The sequence below is a fragment of the Acanthaster planci genome, linkage group LG01 (genome assembly GCF_054643075.1).
Source record: "Acanthaster planci isolate LZ-2023a linkage group LG01, COTS_SCS, whole genome shotgun sequence".
In the NCBI taxonomy this organism is placed as follows: Eukaryota; Metazoa; Echinodermata; class Asteroidea; order Valvatida; family Acanthasteridae; genus Acanthaster; species Acanthaster planci.
Window position 1 is genome coordinate 5,022,245 of NC_141777.1, and position 24,972 is coordinate 5,047,216.

At 39.6% G+C, this 24,972-nt stretch overlaps 1 protein-coding gene across 11 annotated transcripts in view; it reads right to left on the reverse strand.

Annotated features, from left to right (window-relative positions):
* Window positions 1-24,972, reverse strand: part of LOC110986257 (neurexin-3b-like) — a 91,570-nt gene that overhangs the window by 26,546 nt on the left and 40,052 nt on the right. For 10 of the 11 annotated variants that reach the window (XM_087133344.1, XM_087134051.1, XM_087129658.1 and 7 more), the window contains 4 exons: window positions 19,822-19,857; window positions 16,077-16,091; window positions 6,966-7,273; window positions 2,673-2,834 (listed from right to left, as the gene is read on the reverse strand). In XM_087133344.1, the coding sequence (XP_086989470.1) occupies window positions 2,673-2,834; window positions 6,966-7,273; window positions 16,077-16,091; window positions 19,822-19,857 (521 nt within the window). The remainder of the gene's footprint in view (window positions 1-2,672; window positions 2,835-6,965; window positions 7,274-16,076; window positions 16,092-19,821; window positions 19,858-24,972) is intronic. The other variant, XM_087133712.1, reaches the window with a different exon arrangement.

The window sequence follows — 24,972 nt, forward strand, 5'->3', positions numbered from 1 at the left end:
GTCCCATAACTTGGAACCAGTTCCCGACACTGACAGCTGGGTACCAGGTGTCGTATTGTGTACGAGGCATATGCTACAAAGCCGTTTCATACCGGTAACTCACATTTCTCTACTATAAGCTCATTAAATATCCGGTATATCCAGGTCAAAATTAGCAACTACATTGTCAAATGTAATACTTTGCCGTTCACCAACTGGATTAAGCCCCATTAGCTTTGTGGTAGTATCTCTGTTTGTCACTGCCCTGTTAAGCTCACTACAAAGCAAAGAACGGGTTATTTTTGCCCCAGGATCAATGGTATTTTTCCAACATCTACAAGAAAAGGTGTTCCTGGTATCAACTGTACTTTGAAATTCACATACACCAGATTCAAAGGTTGGATTCCTGGAATCTGAAATTTCACCAATAGAAGGCGTGTCAAAGTTTCAGATCACTTGACCTATCAGCTGTTTATTCTCACCTGAAGAGTTGCTTTTTAAGCAGTTTAGCGACCGCTTCCACTGACTTTATTTTTTACCTAAAAATTCTATTGGTTAAAGAAAGAGGTGTGTGTAGGCTTGAAATAGCAAACCAACTCAGGCAGGAAATGCATTACCTCTAAGACTGGACTTGAGGAATCGTTAGCTTCAGGACAACTGTTATTTTGGGGCTTGGATTGCACTTGATTGCGAAATAAAATGAGACTGCCTGAAGTCAAAAACAGACTCAATGCCTGTTTAAATGGTTTGATCTGAAAGCAGAGACGTTTCATCTTGGGCTGGGCAGGAATTGAGTTCTGCATGCTGACTGTCAGTATGGCATTTACTCACGACGGAGCAAGAAAATGAAGATTGCTTCTTTGAAATCCCCAAAGCATCCCCTTTCACCGTGCCATTTACTTCAATATTTTGGCAAAAAAAAAAAGAATGTAAGTCAAGTAACACTTGTGTGAAACAAAATGCAAACACACATTTTTTTTGACGTAAGGATAGACAGATGTGTACAATGCATAGGAGGGTGGTGAAAGTGAACTCTACCTTCCCACCAGTTTTACACACACGTACTGGTGCCCATCAGGGCTGTGTGTTATCCCCCTTGCTGTACACACTTTATGATGACCATTAACCGACGATTGTGTTGCCACTGATTCATCTAATGTTGTAGTTAAATACGTGGATGATACTGCTATTGTTGGTAGTATGCGTCCTAATAATGACTCCTTTAGTCGCTACATGAACAAACTCTCTAAATCCACTGATTGGAGTGACAAACACTGCCTTAAAATAAAATTCTTAAGACCAAAGAGATGGTAAGAATAATACAGTTGTTGTTCCTACGGTGGACAAAAGGGGACACTCACAGGAAAGATTACAAATACTTGGGCACTATCATTGATGATCAGTTGAAATTTGATAAATGCTCAAAGAGCACATATAGCAAACTGAACCAAAGACTTCTCTTTTTGAGAAAGTTGAATTCTTTTTGCATTGATAACACTGTATTTGACATGTTCTAAAAGACCGTTGTGCCAAGTTTGTATTCTTTCAATCTGGTTTGCATATTTGGAAATATGTGTGAGGTAGATAAGTGTAAATTTAGTAGGGTAATCAAACAGGCAGAAAAAAATCACTGGCGTGTGCCAACAGAGTGCAGAGGCACTCTTTTCTACTAAATTGTGCAATATTTATCCGATAATTCCCACCCTCTAAATCCAGAATTTGTCAAAAATAGCAGAGAAGCCCGGCTCATACAGTGAAGAATTTGCACCCAGCGCTACAGTAATTCTTTTGTTCCCTCGGCCATTAGAATGTATAATGCCAACTTTTAAAGTTGTAGTGGTTTTTGTTGGTTAACTGTACTTATTTTAATAGGTCTTAGTAATAACACTTTTATTGGTTCTGTTGCTTTTTTCACTTAGTGTAAATGATATTGTCTTGTATTTTTTTGTCAAAAGGCCGCATGAATTTCCCCTGGTGAGACAATACAGTTTTAATCTTATCTCATCTTTAATTAGGATGATATCAGGGTACTCCAAAAACATCAAAAAAGAAAAAGTAAATGGAAACAAAATTAAGGGACTCCTTTAAATCCAGGATGTCGAGTACTAGCCTCCAACATGTATGTCAACTTTAAATCTTTTACTTCTAAAAATAAAAAAAATTCAGCTTTTTAGCCTGTTTCAGGCTAAGGTAATTTCCCCACATGGAAACGTCTCTGATTATGCATTTAAACATTGGGCTACACAGATACGCGGCAAACTTTGGGCAAAATGCGAGTTCACTTACCATGAAATGGGAGAGGGGAATAATTCGCCAAGAAAGGTAAAACCGTGGAGAAAATGTAGAGAAACCATGACAGGAATTTTAAATTAAGCCGGCAGTGTTGTAGTCAAGTCCATCACAAGTCTTCCTTCAAACGTCCCTTCACAAGACCAGATGTAAGTACAAGAGAGATGGATGAAAACGGGGCACCTTTGTCAGAGGTCATTTGAATAGACTGTGGCTTGGCTTAAGACTCATGATGGACTTACAGGGACTTGTGATGGACTTGACTTTAACACCGTTAGCTGCGATGTCATATGGCTAGAGCATACACTGAGAAGGAAGGATTATTAGGAGCAAGGCTTTTCATTGCATTCAGGGACAACATGAATCTCTCCAAGACAAAATTAATGCTGTTACTATAAACTCACATCACGCAGGTTGCCACGGAAGTTTTCACCAACACGTGAGCCACTCAGTGTAGCTGGATTGGGACTTCCTCCAACGTAGAACTCATTGCCGACCGTCAGCCGTCCAAAATTGCCGCCCGCTGACCCTGAGGCTAGGAGGCTCCCATCAACACGAACTCTGACCTGTCACATGACCACAGAAGGTTGAATTTATTATTTACTCCATCCTCTCTTGTTTTCTGACCCTTTCACTGTTTCTGTCCAAGACTTCACACTTTACATTTAACCCTAATCCTCCTAAATGTTTTGGAGGATTTTGGAAGAATGGCACAAAGTGTGGCTGATTTAGAAGGATGCACTGTATCAAGGCTGTGCGTTGGACCTTGTGTTGTCTGTGCTCAGTCATGCATAAATGCAGGTCTGGATTCTACATAAAAATCATCCATACTGCTCCAAGAAAACAGTGCCACTGCCTCAACACAGCGACCATGAGGAACTACTGCAGGATTTTGAAGGATTAAAACAGTGGGCGCTCCTCAAAGGAGCCTAGCTAAGGCATTATTGCAGGATTTCGGAGGATTGAGGCAGAATGCAGTTTTCGCATGCATATTTGGAGAATGTTGATGGATTAAGCAGGTGCCTATGGGTTCGGGTTAATGATGTTAGCCTTCTTAATTGCTAGTATTTGGGCAAAGCCACCTGATAACAAACATGTACAAAGAGAACTTATGTGAACAAATAATATAAGAATACGATATTTATTAGGAGAACCAGATTTTTCTGTACTAGATTTACTATGTCAAGTACATGTACCTGCTGCTTTTATAACTAGTGCCCCCCAGCTGTGCTCATTATTGGAGTAAATAAGAAGTTGATGGGACGAAGCAGTATCACATTCCAAACTTTACAACTGTTCCTCTGCATCTTAGCAGATGAAAACAAGAATGAAAAACATCACAGAGCAGCATGTGTAAAAGGTTTCCCTACTCCTGTGAGGCACTTTGTGTATTAAGCCAGCCTGATAGATTACCCAGCTGATTTCTGCCCGCTGTCCCGAGTTGCCTGACAGAACAAAAACATCCCTCTAGCAAAGAGTCCTGGTTCGTGTAAGCCTAATCGTTTTCATCAGTGGTGCAGGCTGAGAAGCGCTTCATTCCAGCTTCACTGATAACTTCTGTCTGACCAGTTAAGTGCCCAGTTGTCAAACCAAACACTAGAGTAAGTCCTACATGCAGCTGTGTCTGCTGACTGTCATGTCAGGGTCTTCTTCAAACCTTGCACTTTGTGGATGCTTTTGTAATTCCACTCATTAAGGAGAGTTTCTTGAAGTTATCCTGAGTCATTCAAATACTTTTTATATGGCCACACAATTATCACTTTGCTTGAAATTTCTGGTTTCTAACACAAAGTTGAATCTAAATTACAACAAAGGCTTATTCTGAAACAAAATGAGCATATATTGACAACACATTTGGGTTAACCTCAGGGTTAATTGTTTTAAAAATATAAGACTCCACCACACTTCAGTGCTCCCATCTGACCCTTTTTTAATTACGGATGAAAAAATGCTCTTAATAATGTTCATACTGTTTAAAGATGCTTGTACATGTATGTAAGCCAACACTATTCATGACATATGAACAACTGCATATTATCAACCAGCAAAAACATCGGAGGACAATGACCCCCCCCCCCAAAAAAGTGAGAGCTCCACCTCTCCTTTATTACCACTATGGCCAACATGTCTTTCAAATACATGTACTTTTCACAACTGCTTTAAAATGTTCTAACAAACCATAGGATTGCTTATTTTTACTTTTATTTATAGAAGTGTCTGCTTTTTCTTAAATGTACACATGCAGAGTTTTTCTTATCGCCTCAAAAAGCTGTCTTGAATAAATTAAATCTTATTTCCCCAAAATAAAACAAACTGAAAATTCCTCTCATCCTCATTAAAATACATACATGTATAACTATCTACTGCACTAGTTGTACTGTGTTTGCATGAAACTTGTTTCATGGCAGATCATGTTGAGTATAAAAGCTCTAAAGAGGCCGAGAGCTTTTTTTTCACTCAGTGAAGGTGTGGTCCATGCACCTGGAATGCGATATGTGAATCATGTAGCACTCCTAGTATGGCATTCCAGACAATACTGCTTGGTCGCAGTCATTTTTTACGATGGCCCTTCTTAATGCATGCCTCGTGAGTTACTTTCAAGCATCCTGAATTTGGTCCTCACAATGTGACTGGGGCCGATGTAACAATTATTCATTTTTCAATGAACAACAAATTATCAGAAAAATTCCGAGCTGGGATGTCCCTTCAGGGCATCCATACTTAAGTGATCCAATCATTGGCATGTCAGTGTACTGTCCCAATTCAAAGAAGATTCTCCGCCAGAACGAGGCGCTTAAAAAGTACCCCCAAAGATTGTTTCCAAAAGAGGGGTCTGTGTGGAGCAAGAAATTGTGGGATTGTGTAAGTATGGCCCAGGATCATATCTATAGATTCAGGGGCTCCCACGTGGGGGCAAATCAGACAAATATGTTATGTCAGAAGAACTTGAGAAGGTGGGGCATGTCGTTTGAAAAATGGCTACTCAGAAGGCTGGGGAACGTTCACTTTTTGGGAGTGAGTTTGTTTTGGGTGAATAATTAAAACATTTATTTGGTTAATCTATTAAAATTTGAAAATCAAATGAAATCTGAAAGACCACACAACACATTGCTTTTTTGTTTGAGAGGCCTCAGGGACTTTGGTTGCCCGCAATGGGGCTCTGAACTTTGTTGATTTTACACTGTTTTCAAGGGAGCTTGGATTAGTTCAGTGCACCCATGAAATAATCATTGACTCAGCGCACAGCCACACTGCCTGAACACCACCTTCTGCCCACAATGACAAGTCTCTGTAACCTCTTGGAAAAAACTCAGACACTTTTGTGCCACCAACTTGCGACATCTGTCAGAACAATCATCTAAACTCTGTTGTTGTGTTTTCCCTGGAAGGTGTCAGCTTATTGAGCTACTCTCAGTAATGGGAAAACCCACTAGAGATTTAAGGCCAATTAAAGTCAAAAGAAAATGAGGCAAGAGAGCTAGTTGGCTGTGTAATGTGAAGAACAGATTAAGGGTTTTCTTGACAGAAAGCAGACTACAAGTTTCAGAGAAAGTATGCCATTCAGATATGCACACGTGATACTATTACAACCTCTCTCAGGCTGTGATCTCACATCCATCTCAATTCCCTGGCCAGGTTTGCAAGGAATCTTCCTGAATCTTTCTGAATCCTCCAATGACAAGGACAACAGGTTATGTTCTCTGTCCTTTAGTTGGGAATCACGTCTTACATGAATTATCAAAAGCTGAGCCATACCAGCCTACAAACGGTCCTACAAATCCTATAAAACCTTTGGGAAGATTTTAAAGGATGTAGGATGGTATGCCAGTACAATAACACCAAATGAAAAGGAGTACTTCACAGATTTCAGAAAAGAATCAAAGTGTACTCCACCTTCACAATACACTGTTTTCCTTGAGACTGATTCAGTCTGTAAGGAGGGAATTCCCACATGACCTCCCCCCCTACAGTTCCCTATATGGGGGGGGGTCTGTATGCAGCAGGCCGACAAGAGCACTTAAGAGCCTCATCTAAATTCCACCTAAACAAGGGACAGTTTATCTCGGAGACAGATGCAAAGCTGAGGGTATTATGCATCACAGAGACAGACAGACATCAACATGCCTCAGAGTCCTGCGTGGCGACTTTATCTTGTCCATCCTGTTTGCTTTAAAGCAGACTTTGCTAATGCATTCGGAAAGAATTTCATGTATGTTATCTGCAATTTTCCCCCTGCACTAATCTTACAAGCCATAACCATCTCTCAAGTGATATATCTGCTGTAAATTCACTCTGTTTGAGATTATATTCATCAAATTCACTTGCCAAAGCCAGCTCATGCTTGGCATAAAAGAAAAGGAAAGGGAAGCGAAGTTCCAAATCTCCTAGCTCTCCCAAGCATCATGCCTGGGATGAACCAGGCAGAATGCTCTGTCTAGAAACAAACCCAAAATACCCAGATTGTTTTCCAGTCTTACAAAATCTAAGCAGGTCTTCAGGGGCAAATATGACACAAACACAACTCTTCAAATGAATTACGGTGAGGTACAAATACTCCAGCAATTGGATTTTGATTGGCAACGTCTTCTGCATTCCATCAACTGTGTTCAAATGTTTTCACTATTAAGCAGGGTAAGGTCACTTGTCAAATCGCTCGGATTAAGGACCAGCTTTTTGAAATGAGTTATCTCACTCACGTCTCCTCTGGTCCTGGAGATGCGGACTTTGTGCCAGTTGTTGTCCGTGAAGACATCCATCTCCCGTCTGGGCTGAATACTATGCCGGTACTCCCCAGAGCCGAGGTTGATGGCTACCTCCAGAAGGCCGTTGACCAGTGCTACGTAGATGAAGTCCGATTCGTGGCCGACGTACAGCAGTAGGCCGTTTGGGTGCTGGGTGCGGAAGTCAAAGATCACATCGTCTTGTAGTGTGTTGATCTCCTCCAGGGCTAGACTGTAGCTGATGTACGAGGTGCCGTCAAATGTGGCAGTGATTGCCGTTTCCTCTGTGGGCAAAAAATTAAGCCATCCCAAATTGAACAATTTCAAACCAAAATTATGTTAACTTCCTTTCCTTTACCAACAAAATTTTTTGTATGTAACACAGACTTAACAAGATTACAAAATATCATGAAACTAACTTTTCCAACTGTCAAGTAAGTTCTGCCATTCATGCTTAGAATGGAATCTTAGTCACCTATCACTTTTCTATGTGATAAGTGCTACGATGATAAAGGCATGCCATGGACTAACAAATGCAAATAGTGATTTTATTGAAGAAAAAAAAGGCAGATGTAATCATACTGGTCACTAGTCATCCAGTCTCAAGGCAAATCACAAGCTGCGGAAATAAACTGACAAAAAGCATGTCTTTGTCCATCCTGTGGTGAACCTGGTTACAACTTAAACAGGAAACTGTATAGGAACTCATGTTCTGGGGTGTTGTACAAAATTACCAACCCATATCCCCCCCCCATCCCTGCTCTGCCCCCGCCTCCCTCAGTAGAGTACACCGGTGACCACATCGGAACCAATAATTATGCCAAGTACACAAACTCTCGTCATATTACCCCAAGTTCTTGGCTAAATCCATAATTTTATTAATACCATACCACGTATTATTCTGTAAGGAAGCTATCTAAGATGGAAAAAATCTACAGCTGGAAAAATTCAAATCACAGCCAGACGATGCCTTGAGTGCCTGTTTCTGGACATCCTACATGTAAGCCCTACAGGAGGAGGAGAAAAAAACATCTGCCGATATCTTTCTTTTCCCACTGCACAAGCAGCCCGATAGGCGGCCTGTGGCTCTCCATCACCGAGCCAGATGACAGGTTTATCCTTCCAGCTTCTCAAGTAATAACCTAGTGCACCTGCACTCTCCACTCTCATCCCCAATCCCTCTTAAGCTCCGCCCCCTAATGGCCTTGAGAGCTAGAGACGGAGAGACCTCACAATGTCCTCTTCATGAAACCTGTCTGCCAAAGATGTTCATGGCAGCAATGATTTCTGGAGAGAGAACTTACAAAGGCCAACAAAAAGATGTTCTTTTTTTCCTTTGAAATAAGAGCTGCGAGTACACGTACATGTATATCCTCAGATTTCACTGACAAATCAGGCCACAAAATTTCAAATTATTACCTCACACTATGCCTTGAAAAGCTAACAATTAATCACAGTGACTCACATTTTTAAACTTCGTACTTCAGAGCAATTATTTATCACGTAATATAAAACAATTGGTACATGTAAGTCATCTAGGCCTCAGAACATTCCAAGAGCTGATTTTATTGCTGGACACTGCCCAACCAAAAAAAGACCAGACAGGCATATTGCAACTGATCCCATGAGAATGATTCCAATGACCATTACTGACACACTGTTTAGGGACAAAATGAATTGAATATGAAAGCCCTTTTTTCGCTTGCTTCTTTTAAAAAGTGATGAACTCATTTTTTGATGACGATACCTTCAGTTGGATATTTTGATTACAGTTTGGTAACCACAGAATCAATTTCCACATTTAAGGACAACATTCGGCATCAGGATATAGGGTAATTCATAACTGATCAATGCACTTCTGCGAATCTTCTGGAAAATGACGCTACCACGGCGACAAATGGCATGGGTTGGACATGCCGGAGCCACAGCGGACAGCCATTCTGGCTATAAATACCAGATGCGTATACATCAGCTTCAGGAAATGTGTTCATGTGTGCACAAGAAATTACTATCGATCATCAACCAATGAGAAGAGCCATGCCTCTATATACCAGCTCCTCCAAAGCTCAAACCACATGCTTTTTTATTTGAACTATCGTAGACATGGAGATGGAACCTGGATATTTTTGTTGATGATGAACACCAAAAAAAATCATCCATCACTGTCAGCATTTCTGATTCCCCCTTCTAAATATTTGTACAACCTTTTCCTTTAACCCAAACGGAAACAAAAATTTCCCACTACCTCTAAACATCTGCAGGAAAGGCATGTTTCTCAAATGCAAAGACACAAGTGTCAATTTCTGACAGTCGTACAGAAAAAAGAAGGAGGGTGGGTCTGACAGGAGACAACTAGTTGTCCACCTTTCTGCCACTTGACAAAAATCAAATTGGCAAGACAGACAATCAAAGAATGGATTGACAATCTGAGTTTTTTCAATTTTTTAAAGCTGGGTAATCCAATCATATTTCAGTGAACTGCATGTATACCCTCACATGGCCCACTGTTATGTAAAAATAATGTTAAATTAAGCAAGAACAGAGCAGGAAACAGATATACCTAAAATGATCTCTAAGTAAAAAGCAAAATATCAGATACTATCTGACACACTGACCAACTCTGCATAAGCATATTACCTCAGCCAGTTTAGTATTCCAACAACACATGCCTAAAATGAAGTGCGTCATTTGGAAACAGTGTAAATGCACATGAGGTCTGCTTTATCAGCACGCCATATGCCAACTTCCACTTGTACTTTTCAAAATACTGAACTGGCTCATTATGTGGTTTGCTAAACACAGATTTAACTACATGTTTAAAACCAAAACACTCCTTTTTCCACAGGCAAATGCTCAAAGCAACTTCCATACTCCAAATGGTTGTGTACGCGGTCATAAATTATTTTCTCTTTTCCTAGAATTTGCATCTATACAGATTATCAAACTATCAAACCATAGAAGAACCAAGTCTCCATCATCACCGCTTTGAAGTAATTTCTATTTCAATCTCCAATCATATTCTTTCAGTTTCTTATAAATCCAACATCTTCCATTCTACCACTCTGCAGTAAAACAATGGCAGTTCTCATAACTGCAAGCCTCTACACACCATACACTGTCTGCCTTGGTAGGCCTTCCCCTCGTTAGGTAGACAATTTCTTTTGTTAGGACAGTTTGAATTCCTTCACAAGACAAAAAATGTCCACGTATCATTCTTGTCTACGTTACATCAAAATTTACAGTCATTCATAGTGCTCATAACCCAGTAACGGGTATGCACTAACCTTACGTACCTTGTGTGGACTTGTGAACAAAAGATGTCCACATGATGCAGGAAGAAATGACGTTCTGTGTGTTTACATGTAACTTAGGCTTCAGTGTAAAAGCATATTGGCAGCATTCAAAGCATCGACAAGAAACGCCATTCCTTAGGGAAATGTAAAGATGGCTGGCAGTCATAAATCCCTAAACCCATGGAAAATACTGGCAAACCTAGTGTTATAGCGAAACATGCTGCTTGCTGTATGGTCAACCACTTGATAGGCAAACCTGACTGACAGCAAGAAGTGGAAACCTGCACCCAAACATGTGTACGTCCTTGTTGACTTACTGCAACGCTTTCACATCCTACGTGAGAGTATTCCATAATATGATAATAAACACACAAATTCCTGGGCAACTCATCTCTCTTCGCGATCAAATATCGCATGGCTATATTGCCGGGACTAATGTTCGCCATAATGGATAACAGGAGGCTAAATGATAACGAGGCAGAGTAATAGAGGTTTTGAGAAGATCCTGGTGGGTCCCAGATGTCTGTTATATGACCAAAGAGAGAGAAGAGTTCCCAATCCCCCCCCCCCCGACGATTTCAGTAATAATGCCATACTTGTGTACTTGGCATGAGGGGACCGCTCTTTGAGGATACCATAGAAACCATTTATCTCCTTTATTCACTGCAATTATGATCATTCTGGCATGTTATTGCTTTTTTCCTCTCGTCCCAAGAAATTCACCAGTCCACTATTGGGGAAAAGGAGAAAATACACACATACTTCTACTTGATGTTTAAAAGCGGCTTTTGTTTGCAATTTCCATTTTGATTCAACTTTTTTTTAATGTAACCGTTTGAAAGAATTATGGTAAATCGTCACTTTATCTAGCGTTGTTAACCGGAGGTATGTGTATTAAACAACTCAAACAATTTTTCATTGAGTGCCTGCTGGGGTTTGAGGCTGCTCAAGAACACACGTCAAAAGTTCCCCAGGCTGGGTTCCAACTTGAAGTGAAAGACACAGCCATCCTAAGATGGGCACAATCAATTATCACTTAACCTTCAGGTTTCCCAGAATAGTTTTGGCATTGATCTAGTCAAGCAATAACCTCGATCCAAGCATGCCTCAATTACAATCAATCAATTATTAACAGCACTTCAGCAAAACAACAAAAATAATTCATCCACAAGACTGACTACAAGAATAAAGACTACCACAATTGTCGCTTTTCTATCAGTCATGCGAGGGAAATACAAAGTTCTCAATAGGAATCGAAACTACAACCTAAGAAAGCTTTGCTTATCTGAACACTGCAGCACAAGTGCAGTTTGTCTTTTATTTCATATTCCTGCAAGTTAATGGCTTCCCATCTGAAACATTATAGTCTTAAGATTGTTCAGCATGCCGCTCTTATCCAAGAGAGGTCTCTCTATTCCTTTCACATTGATTAAGCCAGGAATGTTTGCACAATGAAAATGGATTGTATAATGAATCACATGTTGACATTCTGAGGGAGGCCAGTTTATGAATCACACTGCACTGTACATTGATTTCCGCTAAGCTAATAGGCACCGTCTGTCTGGGCTGCATTTGATTTTTTTTTTTTGTATTCTCAGTCTTTTTTCCTACCGGCATGAATATTGATTCACACGGAATGAATGATTCATGACAGCGATTAATAATTGGTGACAATACTCCTTCAGTCCCAATCTCTACCTTCTAAACACAATTTTAGACATTTTTTTTCTCATTCATTTATCGTATACAAAATGTAAAGCTCCAATTTGACCATACTGGAATGACCTCTGTAGTTACTCAGAAAATGCATAACATAAAGGAAACATCTGGGGTGCCCCTTCCCTTTCATAAAGGATGTCATCGAATTTTGTATTCTTAAGGTGTCCTGACACTAGGATAATCTTATGCTCATATTGAGGTACCAACTGGAACAACGGCTTCGTAAACTGTTTTTCATTTTCATTACAACTATTCCGTCCCAGTTCATTCAGACATGAAATACAGCTGTGTCGAGGATCACTTGTGAGGAACGTTACCAATCCAGGTACAACTGATCTTCCTTCATAACTCTCCAATATTGCAGTGAGCATTCAGAATGATAAGTGTGATACTTAGTCAAAGAATGCAAGGCCTGGTTAGGTTTCAAGTTCAACACCAAAGATTTGCTTGCCAAGCCTTTCAAGAGAATGTTCCTCTCAGAATACACAATCTATGCGATGCAATAAAAAAGATCTCTGGAGAGTTTTGTTTCATGTAATGTGTGGGCTTCTAAAGACTGGAGAACGTCAAGGCGTGGGAAGGTTACCTATACAAGTAGGTGACAGCAGGTCTACCGATTTCTTACCAACAAATGCTGGATTTTTATGATCGATGCATTGCTCTTGTCTAACAGTCGGTGGTTCTTGAATTATGCGATGTCCCCCTCCTGTGACATTTGATTGTTTTTCCTTCCTGTTTGATTTAATCTCAATGAATTATTCAGACACTGGGAAGGAACATCGCCGTCTGGAGAATGTTTATTTGGATCACGTCGTGTAATTTATCAGGATCACGCATTCCGGCATGGCTCAGGAGACAGTTTGCAATAATTACCGGAGGGAGACATCCATGAAAATAAAGAAATACGAGATGGCTGGGCACTTCTGCTGAATTAACCTTTCACACTCATTTTGGAAAACTTATATTGGGAGAAATAAAGGAGATACTGGAGAAGAATTTCAACAAAGAGCTTCTGGAGATTGAAGTTTACAATAATTACCCTTGAAAGCAAATTGACAACCTGACCAGTAAACTACGTATTCAATAATCTTTTCTTTAGGTTAATTTATTTTTTTAATTCGTTAATTTTTCGGCATTTTCTGACTGAAAAAAGGAGTGCAATTTTTCTTCATCCAATGATTATAAAGATATGACATCAAAGATGAATAGATATATTTTCCTTTGACATGAGGAGCTTTTGAAAAAGAAAACTGTGCCTGTGGTCAACCGGCAGTTCACAGATTAATTCAATTTAAAGAACTTAGTGGGTGTTTATTCATAAGCTAGCTGCAAGTCTTATTCCTTCCGTGGAGTGTTGAAACCGTTCAAATCAATGGTATTCCATTTGAACTCTGCACAGTGCCCCATGTGCACATATCGTTCCACATATCGGCGTGTCTGAATAGATATTTCCTAGGCGCTGGGTGATTAATTTACGCATAGTGGGTTTTCTCCCCCTCGTCTTCTCTCCCTCGTGCGATGTCATCAGTAATCATCTTGAGTTGTAAGCGTTTAGTGCCAGTAAATGATATTAGGCAGGAGTGCCAGTGCTCTCATCCGCAAAGCTCAACCGTTAAAAAAAATAGACCAAAAAAGGGAAACTGGGACACCTTGTTATACCCTGGTACATACATTACATCTCTGCAATGCGTTGTCTATTGTATTAGAAACCTAACACACATTGAACTTTTAACAACTGTGCCATTAACCCATGCATATATAAAAATTTTAATGCATTCATACAAGAATTCAATTCAATGTTTCAGTTATTTGCTAAGAAACTTCTACAAATGATTACTACCGGTACGTGTGTCTCTCATACTGTTGAACAATCTTGGATATTCTGAGATTTGAGGTTAGCTTTCATCTTAAAAGAAACCAATTACCTTTCCATTTTTTCCCCTTTTTCTCTTTGTCACACTGGCCATGACAAATATATCTTGCTAGTCCACAAATATCAACCTAATAAGCAAATAGGTCTATAATTTGGGTGTAGGTAGAGAATTGATCTTTACCAAAAATTTAGATATTGTCCATTTGAATATGGTGAGTTGCAGTAAAGTGTCGGTTTACATTGTGCTTCCACTGAAAGAAGACAAGAGCCCGGACAAGCCAAATTGGCAAAGATAAATCATTTTGAGAGTTAAATTCAAACCACTGTATACAGTTTCCTCAGTCTGATATTGATTGTGGAGACACGGAAGCCCTGGCCGTGAATTTGGGACAATAACACAGGAAAGGATCCCGTTTCTTAGCGACTCGCCGGCTCTCGCCGGTCCATCACGTACAGGAAATTAAATTCAAGCATATGATTCGGAACAATTTTTCTTTTCCAAATTGATCGAGTGGCTCTCCACTGGTCAGCACTGATTTCACACGCATTCGTCCCTCGAGAAAGGTCTATCTCTACTTCCAAACATCCCTGAAAGATGTGAGAGTTTTAATAACATCTCTGTCTTGCTCCATGATCAGTGACAAGACCCTTCACCACCTATGGTGGTACTGGCACCCTACCTGTCCTCTGTACAGGATTAAGTTCACTAGTAACGTAGCCAGTGAATTTATCACTTAATTCAGTGGACAATTTGTTTCCCCTACTGGTCCTTTCTCAAATAAGCTAAAATACAAGTGGCTGTTAGCCTGAAGGCAAAAGAATAATTTTCGAAGTATTAAAAATAAAACAAATAAATGCCGCTAAATGAAAATACCTCCCTTTTTAACACAAATGGGCAAATGTGTATTTTGAAGCTAAATTTGTTCCCAAACACAATCCATTTAAATAGCAGACAATAAGAGAAGGGTCTATTGAGGGGAAAAAAGCAATTAAGTTGGTACTAAACAAGATTTCATTGCCAAAACTTCTGTCATTCTCTCCATAAAAATTCCTGTCGTGGTGTTTCTGCAAAGAAAACTGCATTAGACCTCGGCTGCAAGTGAAAGCATTACAATCCTACCTAATCTTGTACGTAAAACACTCCAAAAGAGTTATGGTCTGTTTTGCCAAAAATAGGAAAGAATTCATCAAGACAAGTTTCAAAGTCTGTGCTAATCATAACCCCAACAATAAAATAAACTTACATGAAACTACAGAAGCAAGTGAAAACAGAGAAGAGAATTCTGAGCTGCACAAGACTTTAGACAGAGATTTTTCTATGTCTCTTCTTTTGGTGTCCATTTTGTTGTTCCCGTGGCACATGCTGGCAAATATTGCCCAAAACTGCATTAATAACTTAATCAAGCTCTCGCAGCTGACTGAATCTGCACCACCCAAAGACATATTTCTTATCCTGCCCTAACCGCCGACAACGCTCAGAAGAGACCCTCCAGGAGAGATCAATAAGAAATCTTTTATCGCACGCTCCAGCAGAGCGGAGCCAGGCCTGGAACGAACTCCGATGCGCTGCCGTCGAGTGCCGCCATGAATATTTCAAAAGATTACTTCAAAGACGCCACTCTTTCCTTCTTTTCCTCCGATGGTGAACACTCCATGATGAACCTTGTCGATGTGGTGTCAGCCTAACCACAGGCCAGGAAACGTTGAATGACAACCAAGCCCAAAAAAAATCCCACCTCTGACAGGAGGAAGGGGTAACATTTAATCCCCCCAGGAGATATACAGGGCCTGAATTGCCAAACAAACATTTAATCAACACCGGGTATGAAAAATGCAAAAGGGAAAATTAATTACTGTAATATCAGGTGAAAAATGATATGACTGAAAACTATCAATGTAAAGTAAATCATACACAAGTTTCACAAAGTGTTTGAACCCCCATGTTAGCTTTGAACCATTTCAACAATTCTAATATCAGATTTAATGGAAGACAGAGAGAACAGTTACTCAAAGCAAAGCTGTGAAACCAAACATGATGAGTATTACACCTGTACTAGATGATACCGGTAGCTACCAATGGCTGGAAATTATTGATTAGGCACACTACACAGACGATAAACAAATGAGTGAAATTTATTACTTTTCGTGAACCTTAAAAATGATAACTCTTAATTGACACACTACAAAAGAAATGTTACTAACCTCTCTCTTCTGGAACTGTTGTCATAGAAACAGTGGGATAGAAAGGGAAAAGAAACAACATTCGTCATTCATCATTGATACACTGCAGCAAATTGGATTCAAGACTGATGGAACAGGTTTCAGGATTATGAATATCGGACGTCTCTGGGGGAGGTGATGATAAATTGAGTGAGGGGAGGGAGTGAGCATGTGTAGGTACAAGTGGCAATGCATGAAGCGTGGAGCAGTGCTCGTCGCTTGTCGTGCAGGGGAGCTACAATATATCCAACTTTGTTTTCAGGAATGATGAGTTTCAGTGGGTATTTTTCATTAACTGGCATCTCAATTTCAAAGACCTTAAATTACAAGCTGGTATACATGTATGTGGCAAATCTCTAAAATACTTTGGATTTGGGAAATCATATTTAAACTCACAAAAACACCTGTTGAAAATCGGTGCTCAGGGTTTAATTTCTTTTTTTACTGAAAGATAGAAACTGTCTTGAAATAGAGGTGATGTGCATCACAAGTACGGTGCATAAAAAAAATGATTGACACTGTGCTGACACTGTTGATCTCTGGCCAAGATTTCTCCAGCTGGTTACACCAAAACTTGCCAAGATTTTGACAATCAACTTGGTCTGTAGAACACGCCATGATTTGTTCTTTAAGAAGCTGTGAAGCAAGTTACAGCCGATGTTGGTAAGAAAGAATGGGTGATTAGTTTAAATATGATTTCCTTTTTATCAATACTTAAGTTACAATACTCAAAGCACCAAAAAGTCACAAATGCATTTACCTTGTAAAAGGGAACGTAGAACAAATAAGAATAAAAGTAGGTCAGGAAAAATGAATAACTTAGAAGACAACTGAAAAGGTACTTGAATTGTTCACAAGCATTGAAAACATAACCTGAAACATACTTGTAGTAGAAAACTTTTTTTTATAAATCCTTACCGTTAAACAAAACTAACAAAAACAGGAAAACAAACTTACGTGTAAAAAGGTAAAATGGAAAACTTTAAGACCAAGTCAGGGAAACATTACGGACAAATAAATATAGGGAAAAAACCAATTAGCAGTACTTAACACTTCCATAGACATCATGCAACATGCAAGAGTGTTAGTCACACAGTTGAACATTTAGTATACCAACACCACGGAACAAAAACTTGACAATATGTATAAATTTAAAACAATAAGTGACTTGATATCAACCGATAATGGATTACTCCCCTTATAAAGCTAAAAATGAACAATAACATAATAACAAATATTAAGTATATTACGAAAGGAATCTGGAGACACATTCAAATTAAGAATCTCCTAATGGTACACAGTACTGGCAGAAATATACAAAAATACAATTTAAAACTCCTTCAGGGGTAAAACAAATGTTCAAGGGAGAAACAGAAGTATCCTTAAATAATGCAAGCAGAGACAAAGCCACATTATTTGTTAAGCAATACGTGAAAGGCTGAGGAATTCTTAGCTATTTATTATCTGGAAAATGACACTAATATACATATGAATGATATAAATGCTACAACTTTTATTGCCAATTACTACCAAAGCTTTCTGCAGACAACATTTGCTCTGTGACAGATCACTTCAGTATGAAAAATAACAGTAGAGGGAAAAATCGTTCAACATGAAAATTATATATGCACCTACACGTACTTCAGCCAGGTTTTGGAATGGTGGATATTACACTGTATTATCAGCCAAAACTAGTACAATTTATGTCATATTTCGGTCAGTAACCCATTACTCATCTAAATATTTCAACTTGGCAGCTTCGGAAATTATATATATGTAGTTTCAGATTGAAAACATAGTCTCCATCGCTGTGGACCCTGTACTTTCCATCAACCACCCCCAAACTCAACAAATATAACTTCCAAACCAAATTTAATCACCGAGTGTCCAAACAGAAGTGCAAGAATATCAATTATGGGGCTTCCCTCTGAAAACACACCGTCCAGTTCATAACTCAATTTATGTTCCCGGCGAATTGGCCGTCGGTTGTGGGTTGTCCGGCTGCCCCTGTTGCCAGGTTCCTTGCCCAAGCAGCTGGGCTGACAAATGGTGGTGGTGCGGTTGCAACACAATTTCCAGCTCAACCAGAAGGGAAGTACAGTCACTAGCATCCCACTTCCAATAAGGCGGGAGAAAAACTTGTCATTTCACAAAATTGAATAACACCGTACTATTTTTGCTTTTGGGGAGGCGCTGTTTTTGTTTTATTTTGTGAAGATGTAGGTTCTTACATGTGTGGTTTCCCAATACTCAAACTACATGTAATGTGCATGTACCGGGAAAAAAAGGTACGCCAGTGAAATCATCTGTATGTTGAAGTTTCATGTGTCGCCTTTTTGCACATGGTATCCAACTTTGACGTTAGGCCTACACTTTCAGCTTTGTAATTCTACAAAATATTTGCGTTAGCCCCAGGATGGACACATGGCGAGGAATTTGACACGCGAGCAACCCGTGGGGAAAGGACATTGTGTGACTGTGCCAAAGCTGGAGCCGTGGACAGCTGTTCGGTTCCGACGACGTACGAGATCGATTCCAAATTAGCTCCTGTTAACAGATTACCCCATCCCTCCAACTGGGCAGTAAATTACAGTGATTGTAAGAAAACCTAAAATCCGAATCTTGCCAGTAAAGCTACATGTAAATGAAGAAATATTCCTTGTGACCATTTGACCAAAATTTGACCGTAACACTTTCTCATTAACAAATAAACCTCACCAATTCTAACTTAAGCTAGATTCTAAAACATTTTCCTGTGATGTACAATTTTACTGGTGTTTGTGTAATTTATAACAACCCTCAATTAATCCGTTTTCTCATTGGAAAAATTTAGCAATTCAGGAAATGTTGGTATTCGACTACAGATCGATTTAAGGAGATGAATAATTAATGCATTTTGCATTTTTAACATTGAAAACTCAAACCAACAATAATTATACGTGTGCATTACTTTTGTTTTGAGGAATTTAGCACAATTAGCACTAGGAACTATTTGAATTTCTTCCAGATGCTGTATACTTCAAGAAATGTCTTTCTTAAGTATTTACTGTAGGTTTGTACAATTAACTTCAAAATGATTCAAAGTATGGGCGTTTATTCCAAAGGAACTAACAATAGAAATAAACACACTTTTATAAAGTCACCAAGGTACATGTATAAGATAAGACGTACAACTGACCAAAAAAATGCCTCAGCAACCATTTTCCTGAAGCAAATTTGGCCGGACTGGAGGAATCATGATTACAATTGCCATTCTCTACATGTCTTTTTATTACAAAGCAAGTTTTGTATGAGAAAATCAAGAAGCAAAACTTGTATACTGTACACACAGGGTCATTTTAATATAAACAAACCAAAAATACACTTGTGGCCATGTCATTCTGCAAAAGGGTTGCTGTTTTTGATTTACACGGTAACACTTCCATTTTTGTTATTTACACTTTATGACATCTGTAAGAAGTTAGTTTAACAAAAGAACAGAAAAAAAACATTAAAAAAAGGTAAACTTGAAACAAACAAAGGTGTGAGAGCATGATGAAAATAAAAGGCAATATCAGGCTGGAAAGATGGAGTTTTATATCAATGGCTGATGTTGAATAGGAAACAGTTGGAATGGTTAGGACAAGAAGTTCAAAGGTCAGAGGTTACGATGACAATGTGGCATGACACTTTGAAACTTTGGACCCTTGGACCAGAGGCAATGGACCAAAGTGTGAAGACAACCTACCTTCATCAGATTGCGATTGAGGTGCAGGCGTAAATTCTAATGTGGCATGGAAAAACAGAGGAACAATACTGAGATATGACGCGTGTTGATGAGTTGATTGGAGAGGGTTGAATTCCAGGAAAAAATGACTACAAAAATTACGTCATAAAGACAAATCGGGGGTTATTATTCACGAGGCAACTTTCAACTCTTGACCAATCTAAAATGTAGTAAATTCACTTGTTTTGAATTACGCTAGTTAGCGGAGTGCTGGCCATCTCGGGGGTTTTAGCTCAGAGCCATTCATATCAGCTCAACGGGCATTTAGCCATTCAATTAACATACTGCCAGTGAACATGCACACTTATGCAAACAAGCGCCAAAAACATCTTGTGCATTGATGTGTTTTTTTCTTACATTTCCAAGCATTCCATTCTGCATTAACATGCATAATAACAAGGCTGAGCACAATAATCTCTCACTGAAAATGCAATGAGCTACATTTGCTCAAATTTCTTTTATAAAAGAAATTTTCAGTAATAACCAAACGCGACAAAATTATCATATTTCATAACAAACATCTCACATGCAGTTTACAAGGCCAGAATACAAACATCACAGACATGCGATCCATGCATTTCTGGAGCCAAATTAAATTAGACTGCTTTGTCCCAAAATGAAGTATTGTGCTCATTGTCTGCAATTCAATCAGTCAAATGCGCAATTCCATACCAGGCAGCTGTTTCCATGCAACAACACAGAAAAAAAAAACAAGTCAACACCGACAGAGACAAGCCACGGAAAACATGATGTCAGTGAAAAGAATGAATAAAATGGGATATCACTGGAAAAAAAAGCAATATGTACCAAACCCCCATCCCTTGAAAAGTCTGAATTGTTGACATCAAAAAAGTTGAACACGGACAAAGTTTTGTATTGGTACTTGGCATGCATTTTGTTTCCTGTTCTTTTTTCCTCCATTGGCTTCCAAATATAGACTAATACATTACATGTACATGGATCTCTTTTATCTTTTTGGTGGTCTTGAATTTTTTTGGTCTAAATTTCCCAATGGAACTCAATGTAAAAATTCAGCGCCACGTAGCATCACAGTGCCAAAACTGACAGCATCACAGCAAAACCTAAAAAAAAAAATTAACCCAAACAACTTTTCCCTGGCCCATTTCAAACATTGATCTGCATTCACATAAAATTAAACATGCAGGCAAATGTACAATAAGAACGTAACACACATTCAACAATGATAAAAGTTCCAACAATATTAAATGCAAACCATGTCTGAAAAATTTGGCTGAAAAAAAAAACACACGATGCTTGATGATGCATACAGTTTCACAGTGACGGTCACATGTAACTCTTGCACACCCAACACTCTGCACATTTCTGATTCTCTCTCATGTTTCCAGCAATTCTTCAATATCATTACAACCAGCTCAGATACACTCGTTTCAGATATCCAGTCATCATCATATTGGTTCAGGCAAGAAAAATAAAATTTGTTTACATATACATGTAGGGGGCCACTTTTTAATGAGAGGAAAAGGAACAGCAAGCAGTGAGAGCTGTAGAGCACACGTACAATTCTTACATGTGGTAAAATGCGTCACTAAAGCACAGGTACTAACAGATCTGCTGATTGCTTTGTCAACTATGTGACACTTTACTTCAAATTTAGTATTTTCTGGTGGAGAAAAATTGCATTCACCAAAACTGAACATATCTTAAAGCACGGTGGCTCAAATGTCTGGACAAATCCTGGCATCTACAGCCAATTTTTAGGAAAAAGGCCATGAAATTATGTTCCTTTGAATGAATTAGGTTCGTGGAAAAAATTGATGGGATTTCAAGCTGGTACATACCTGTACAGTACATTCAGATGATGAGAATTTGAACTTGATTTCCTTAGTTTTTGAAGTACTTAATTCCTCGCTATTCCAAAAATTTCATCCATGCATGGTTCATATGATGCAGTAGATACGGGCACACTGTGGGTGCATCTACCAACATGCACAGTGTTTAAATTTACCGAACTTCGGTAATAAGAACTATTGCCCGCTCTGGTAATGCCCCCCCCAAAAGCCAGCAGCCAAATGACTTTGCTGACCCTTTTGCCTACATGTACATGTAGATAACATGTGTTTTCCTGTAAACTGTGGTCTTAAATGCTGCGTGCAACCCCACGCTTTGGCGATTAATTGGGAGCAATCCGGACTTGGCACACTTAAATGAACAGCTTGTCACTTTGCATAGCGGGCTGGGCTTTCGTCTGGCGATAGGGCTAACACACCTGCCATGATCGATTGGACATTAAGCCGTTGTATTCTCGGCAGTCCAGGAAGTCCTGTTGGGTTGCACAGTGCAGGTGAACAGATGAACAGGTGTGGAGTCAGGATGAGAACCTGCCTCCACCCTGCCCCCCTCCCCCGCCCCATTTTCTTCTCCGGCAGAATTCCAAGAAATGTTTCCGAGAGACCAAATTTGCTGTGCTGACGATGCTGGAAGCAAGCCACACAGGTTTGTGTCTATGTGCATACTCCCCAGAACAGTTTTTTTCCCCTTCATTCAAACAGACACCGTCCGAATGCCAAGATTCAACACTCAGTCCTTCCTCCTCAAACACTTTTGCTCATTTTTGGTGTTGAGAACCAAACTCAAGCCTACTTTAATGGTCATCTAAAGCCTGACAATCCCTTCAATCTACCATCAACTGACTCCCCCAGCAAATAAAAGCCCGTAAAATCAGCTGTTGCTGACAGACAAGACTGAAATGATCCAAAACAGCACCCACCAAATCACAGTCAGACCTTTCTTTATTTCCACAGGTCTAAATTCCACACGTGATCTTAAGCTCCAATCGGCAGGTCCCCATCCCAAAAAATTAAAAAGTGGAACTCTCTCCTCGTTTGTTCTCTCGTTTTTTTCTCTCCAGAGGGACTGGCTATGTCAATTTACCTTTCTCCAGTTCCCCCCCCCCGAATGTTTTGCGGCCTCAGTGGCGGAGTGACGTTGGATGAAGGTGACAGATAATGAGAGATGCGGAACATCTTAGAGAATGCAGCAATGAAGCAATCGGAGGCCATCCTCGAGGGGATCCGAGAGGAAATAATTTTTTTTTTTGCCTTTTGCCTTTGGAGCTTTCTTATGCCTCCCCCCAACAGGGAGAGGAAGAGAATCTCTAAATATTCACTGACATTCTGTGCCTTTGGGAAACATGCATCCCAGGTGCATGCAAGCTCCTCTAAATTCTCACTTGATCATGAAGTGCCTTCCCCAAGCAAAGCAAAAAAAAAAAAAAAAAAAAATTATCAATTGACACTCTTCTCTGACCATTTCTAATGCACGCATGTCTAAAATGTATTCCTGTCAGCCCAAAACTGCAACTGAAATCAAACGAAAAAAAAGTCAAAATGATTAAAACGGCAACGTTGCACATACACATTGCCAGAGATGCTACCAGCATCCACCAGCAAATCATTTCCGTAACCTTGGATCAACTACTTAATATCAAACCGGACACACAATTATTTTCACAAATATTGGTAGTATTTTCTTATGACTTTATAGTCAGTTTTACAATGTACACCATGATGTTTATAATCTTTGTTTATACCAGTAGTATACTATTCCCACTGTCATCATCGTCTTCACAGGAATCACTCTATATACCGTAATCACCACAAAAGCTCACACAAGTAGTCGCGTACATTCCCACAATACCACACAACCATCAAACGAGACTATAATTTCTCCAAGACAGAAACTGGACTGTGGTCTGCCGACTTCTCACATTGGAGTCATTTTTCACTCCCTTTATACACATGTACTTCCATGCAGCCACAAGCTCGCGCGGCACGCAGTGCCTAATGAGCTGCATCTTACCGGATATTGGACATTGGTCATTTCCAGAGAGATGGCTTCATAGCTGCAGTGTGGCACGCTCGTTACCCTGACGCTGCCTTGATTGATTCTCAGCACTCATTTACATACACGTAGAACCATCTCCAGATCACGTTCTGACTCTTGATAAGTTCACAAAGCAAAGATCATCACGGCAAGCTGTTGGAATATTCACCTGTATTCCAGTACAGTACAGTATACATGTACATGCACACGGACCTGTAATTTCCGAGGAGCCCGGATTTTTATACCAAATAGCTAATCATTATTGTCTATTGAGCAGAAACTTCAGCTCCAGGTTTAAAGTCAAATCTCAATCATTATTAAGTTGTGCAGGTTGTAAATCAAGTGTCATTGCCTTATAATTCAGTATATTCAACAGTGCTGCAGTTAAATATATGTACATGTATACGTCAGTAAGAACACTGTTGAGCTACACGCACCTGTATGTGCATGCAATATACTCCTGCACATAGGCACAGTCGCGGCTTTTTCTTATTCACATAGGCAAAGGGAGTGCTTCAGATTCAAGTAATGGAAAGAATAATTTCATAGATATGTGAGGGATTGAAGAACGCTCCATTCCATTTGGCTTCACCTCAAAGAACAGAGCAGGTCATCTCATTGAATTAAGTTGAGTCCTGACGGTCACCATACTCGTTAAGTCCGTACAGGCACCACTCACACTGTCTCGAATCACAAGCTACTCAAATGAAATGAGACAAAGGCTCACCTTTGCCACTGCCCATTCCCCCGTTAATAGTGACTAGACTTTTGACTTATTATACAAGGGTAGATTAGCTCCTTCCTGGACTATAACTCGGTTAATAAAATAGCTTGATACTAATACCTCAGCGTGCAAGAAGTAAATATGCCTTGGACTGATCCAAATTGAGGCAAAATATGCCACAACATACATGTAATTGTTACTAGACATATCCATGGCTCCCAAAATAGTGGACAGAAGGTGACAGCTCCAAAGTCTCAAAGAAGCTAAGACTGTAACACCAGTAATCCTTCAACAAATTGTGGGAATAACGTCTTTTGTGAGGAAAGTCAAGACTGAGTTGTGGGGACACATTTCTTCCAAAACATCCATTTCAAGATGTGTGTAGTCCCCACAATACGTACGGTTCATGTACACATATCTACAGTGTGCAAGTCTGTCACTCACCCTGAAGGTGTCGGTAAATACAATGGCAACTTTGTTGAACAATTCTGTTGGAATATTTCCATGTAAGACACTAAGAAACT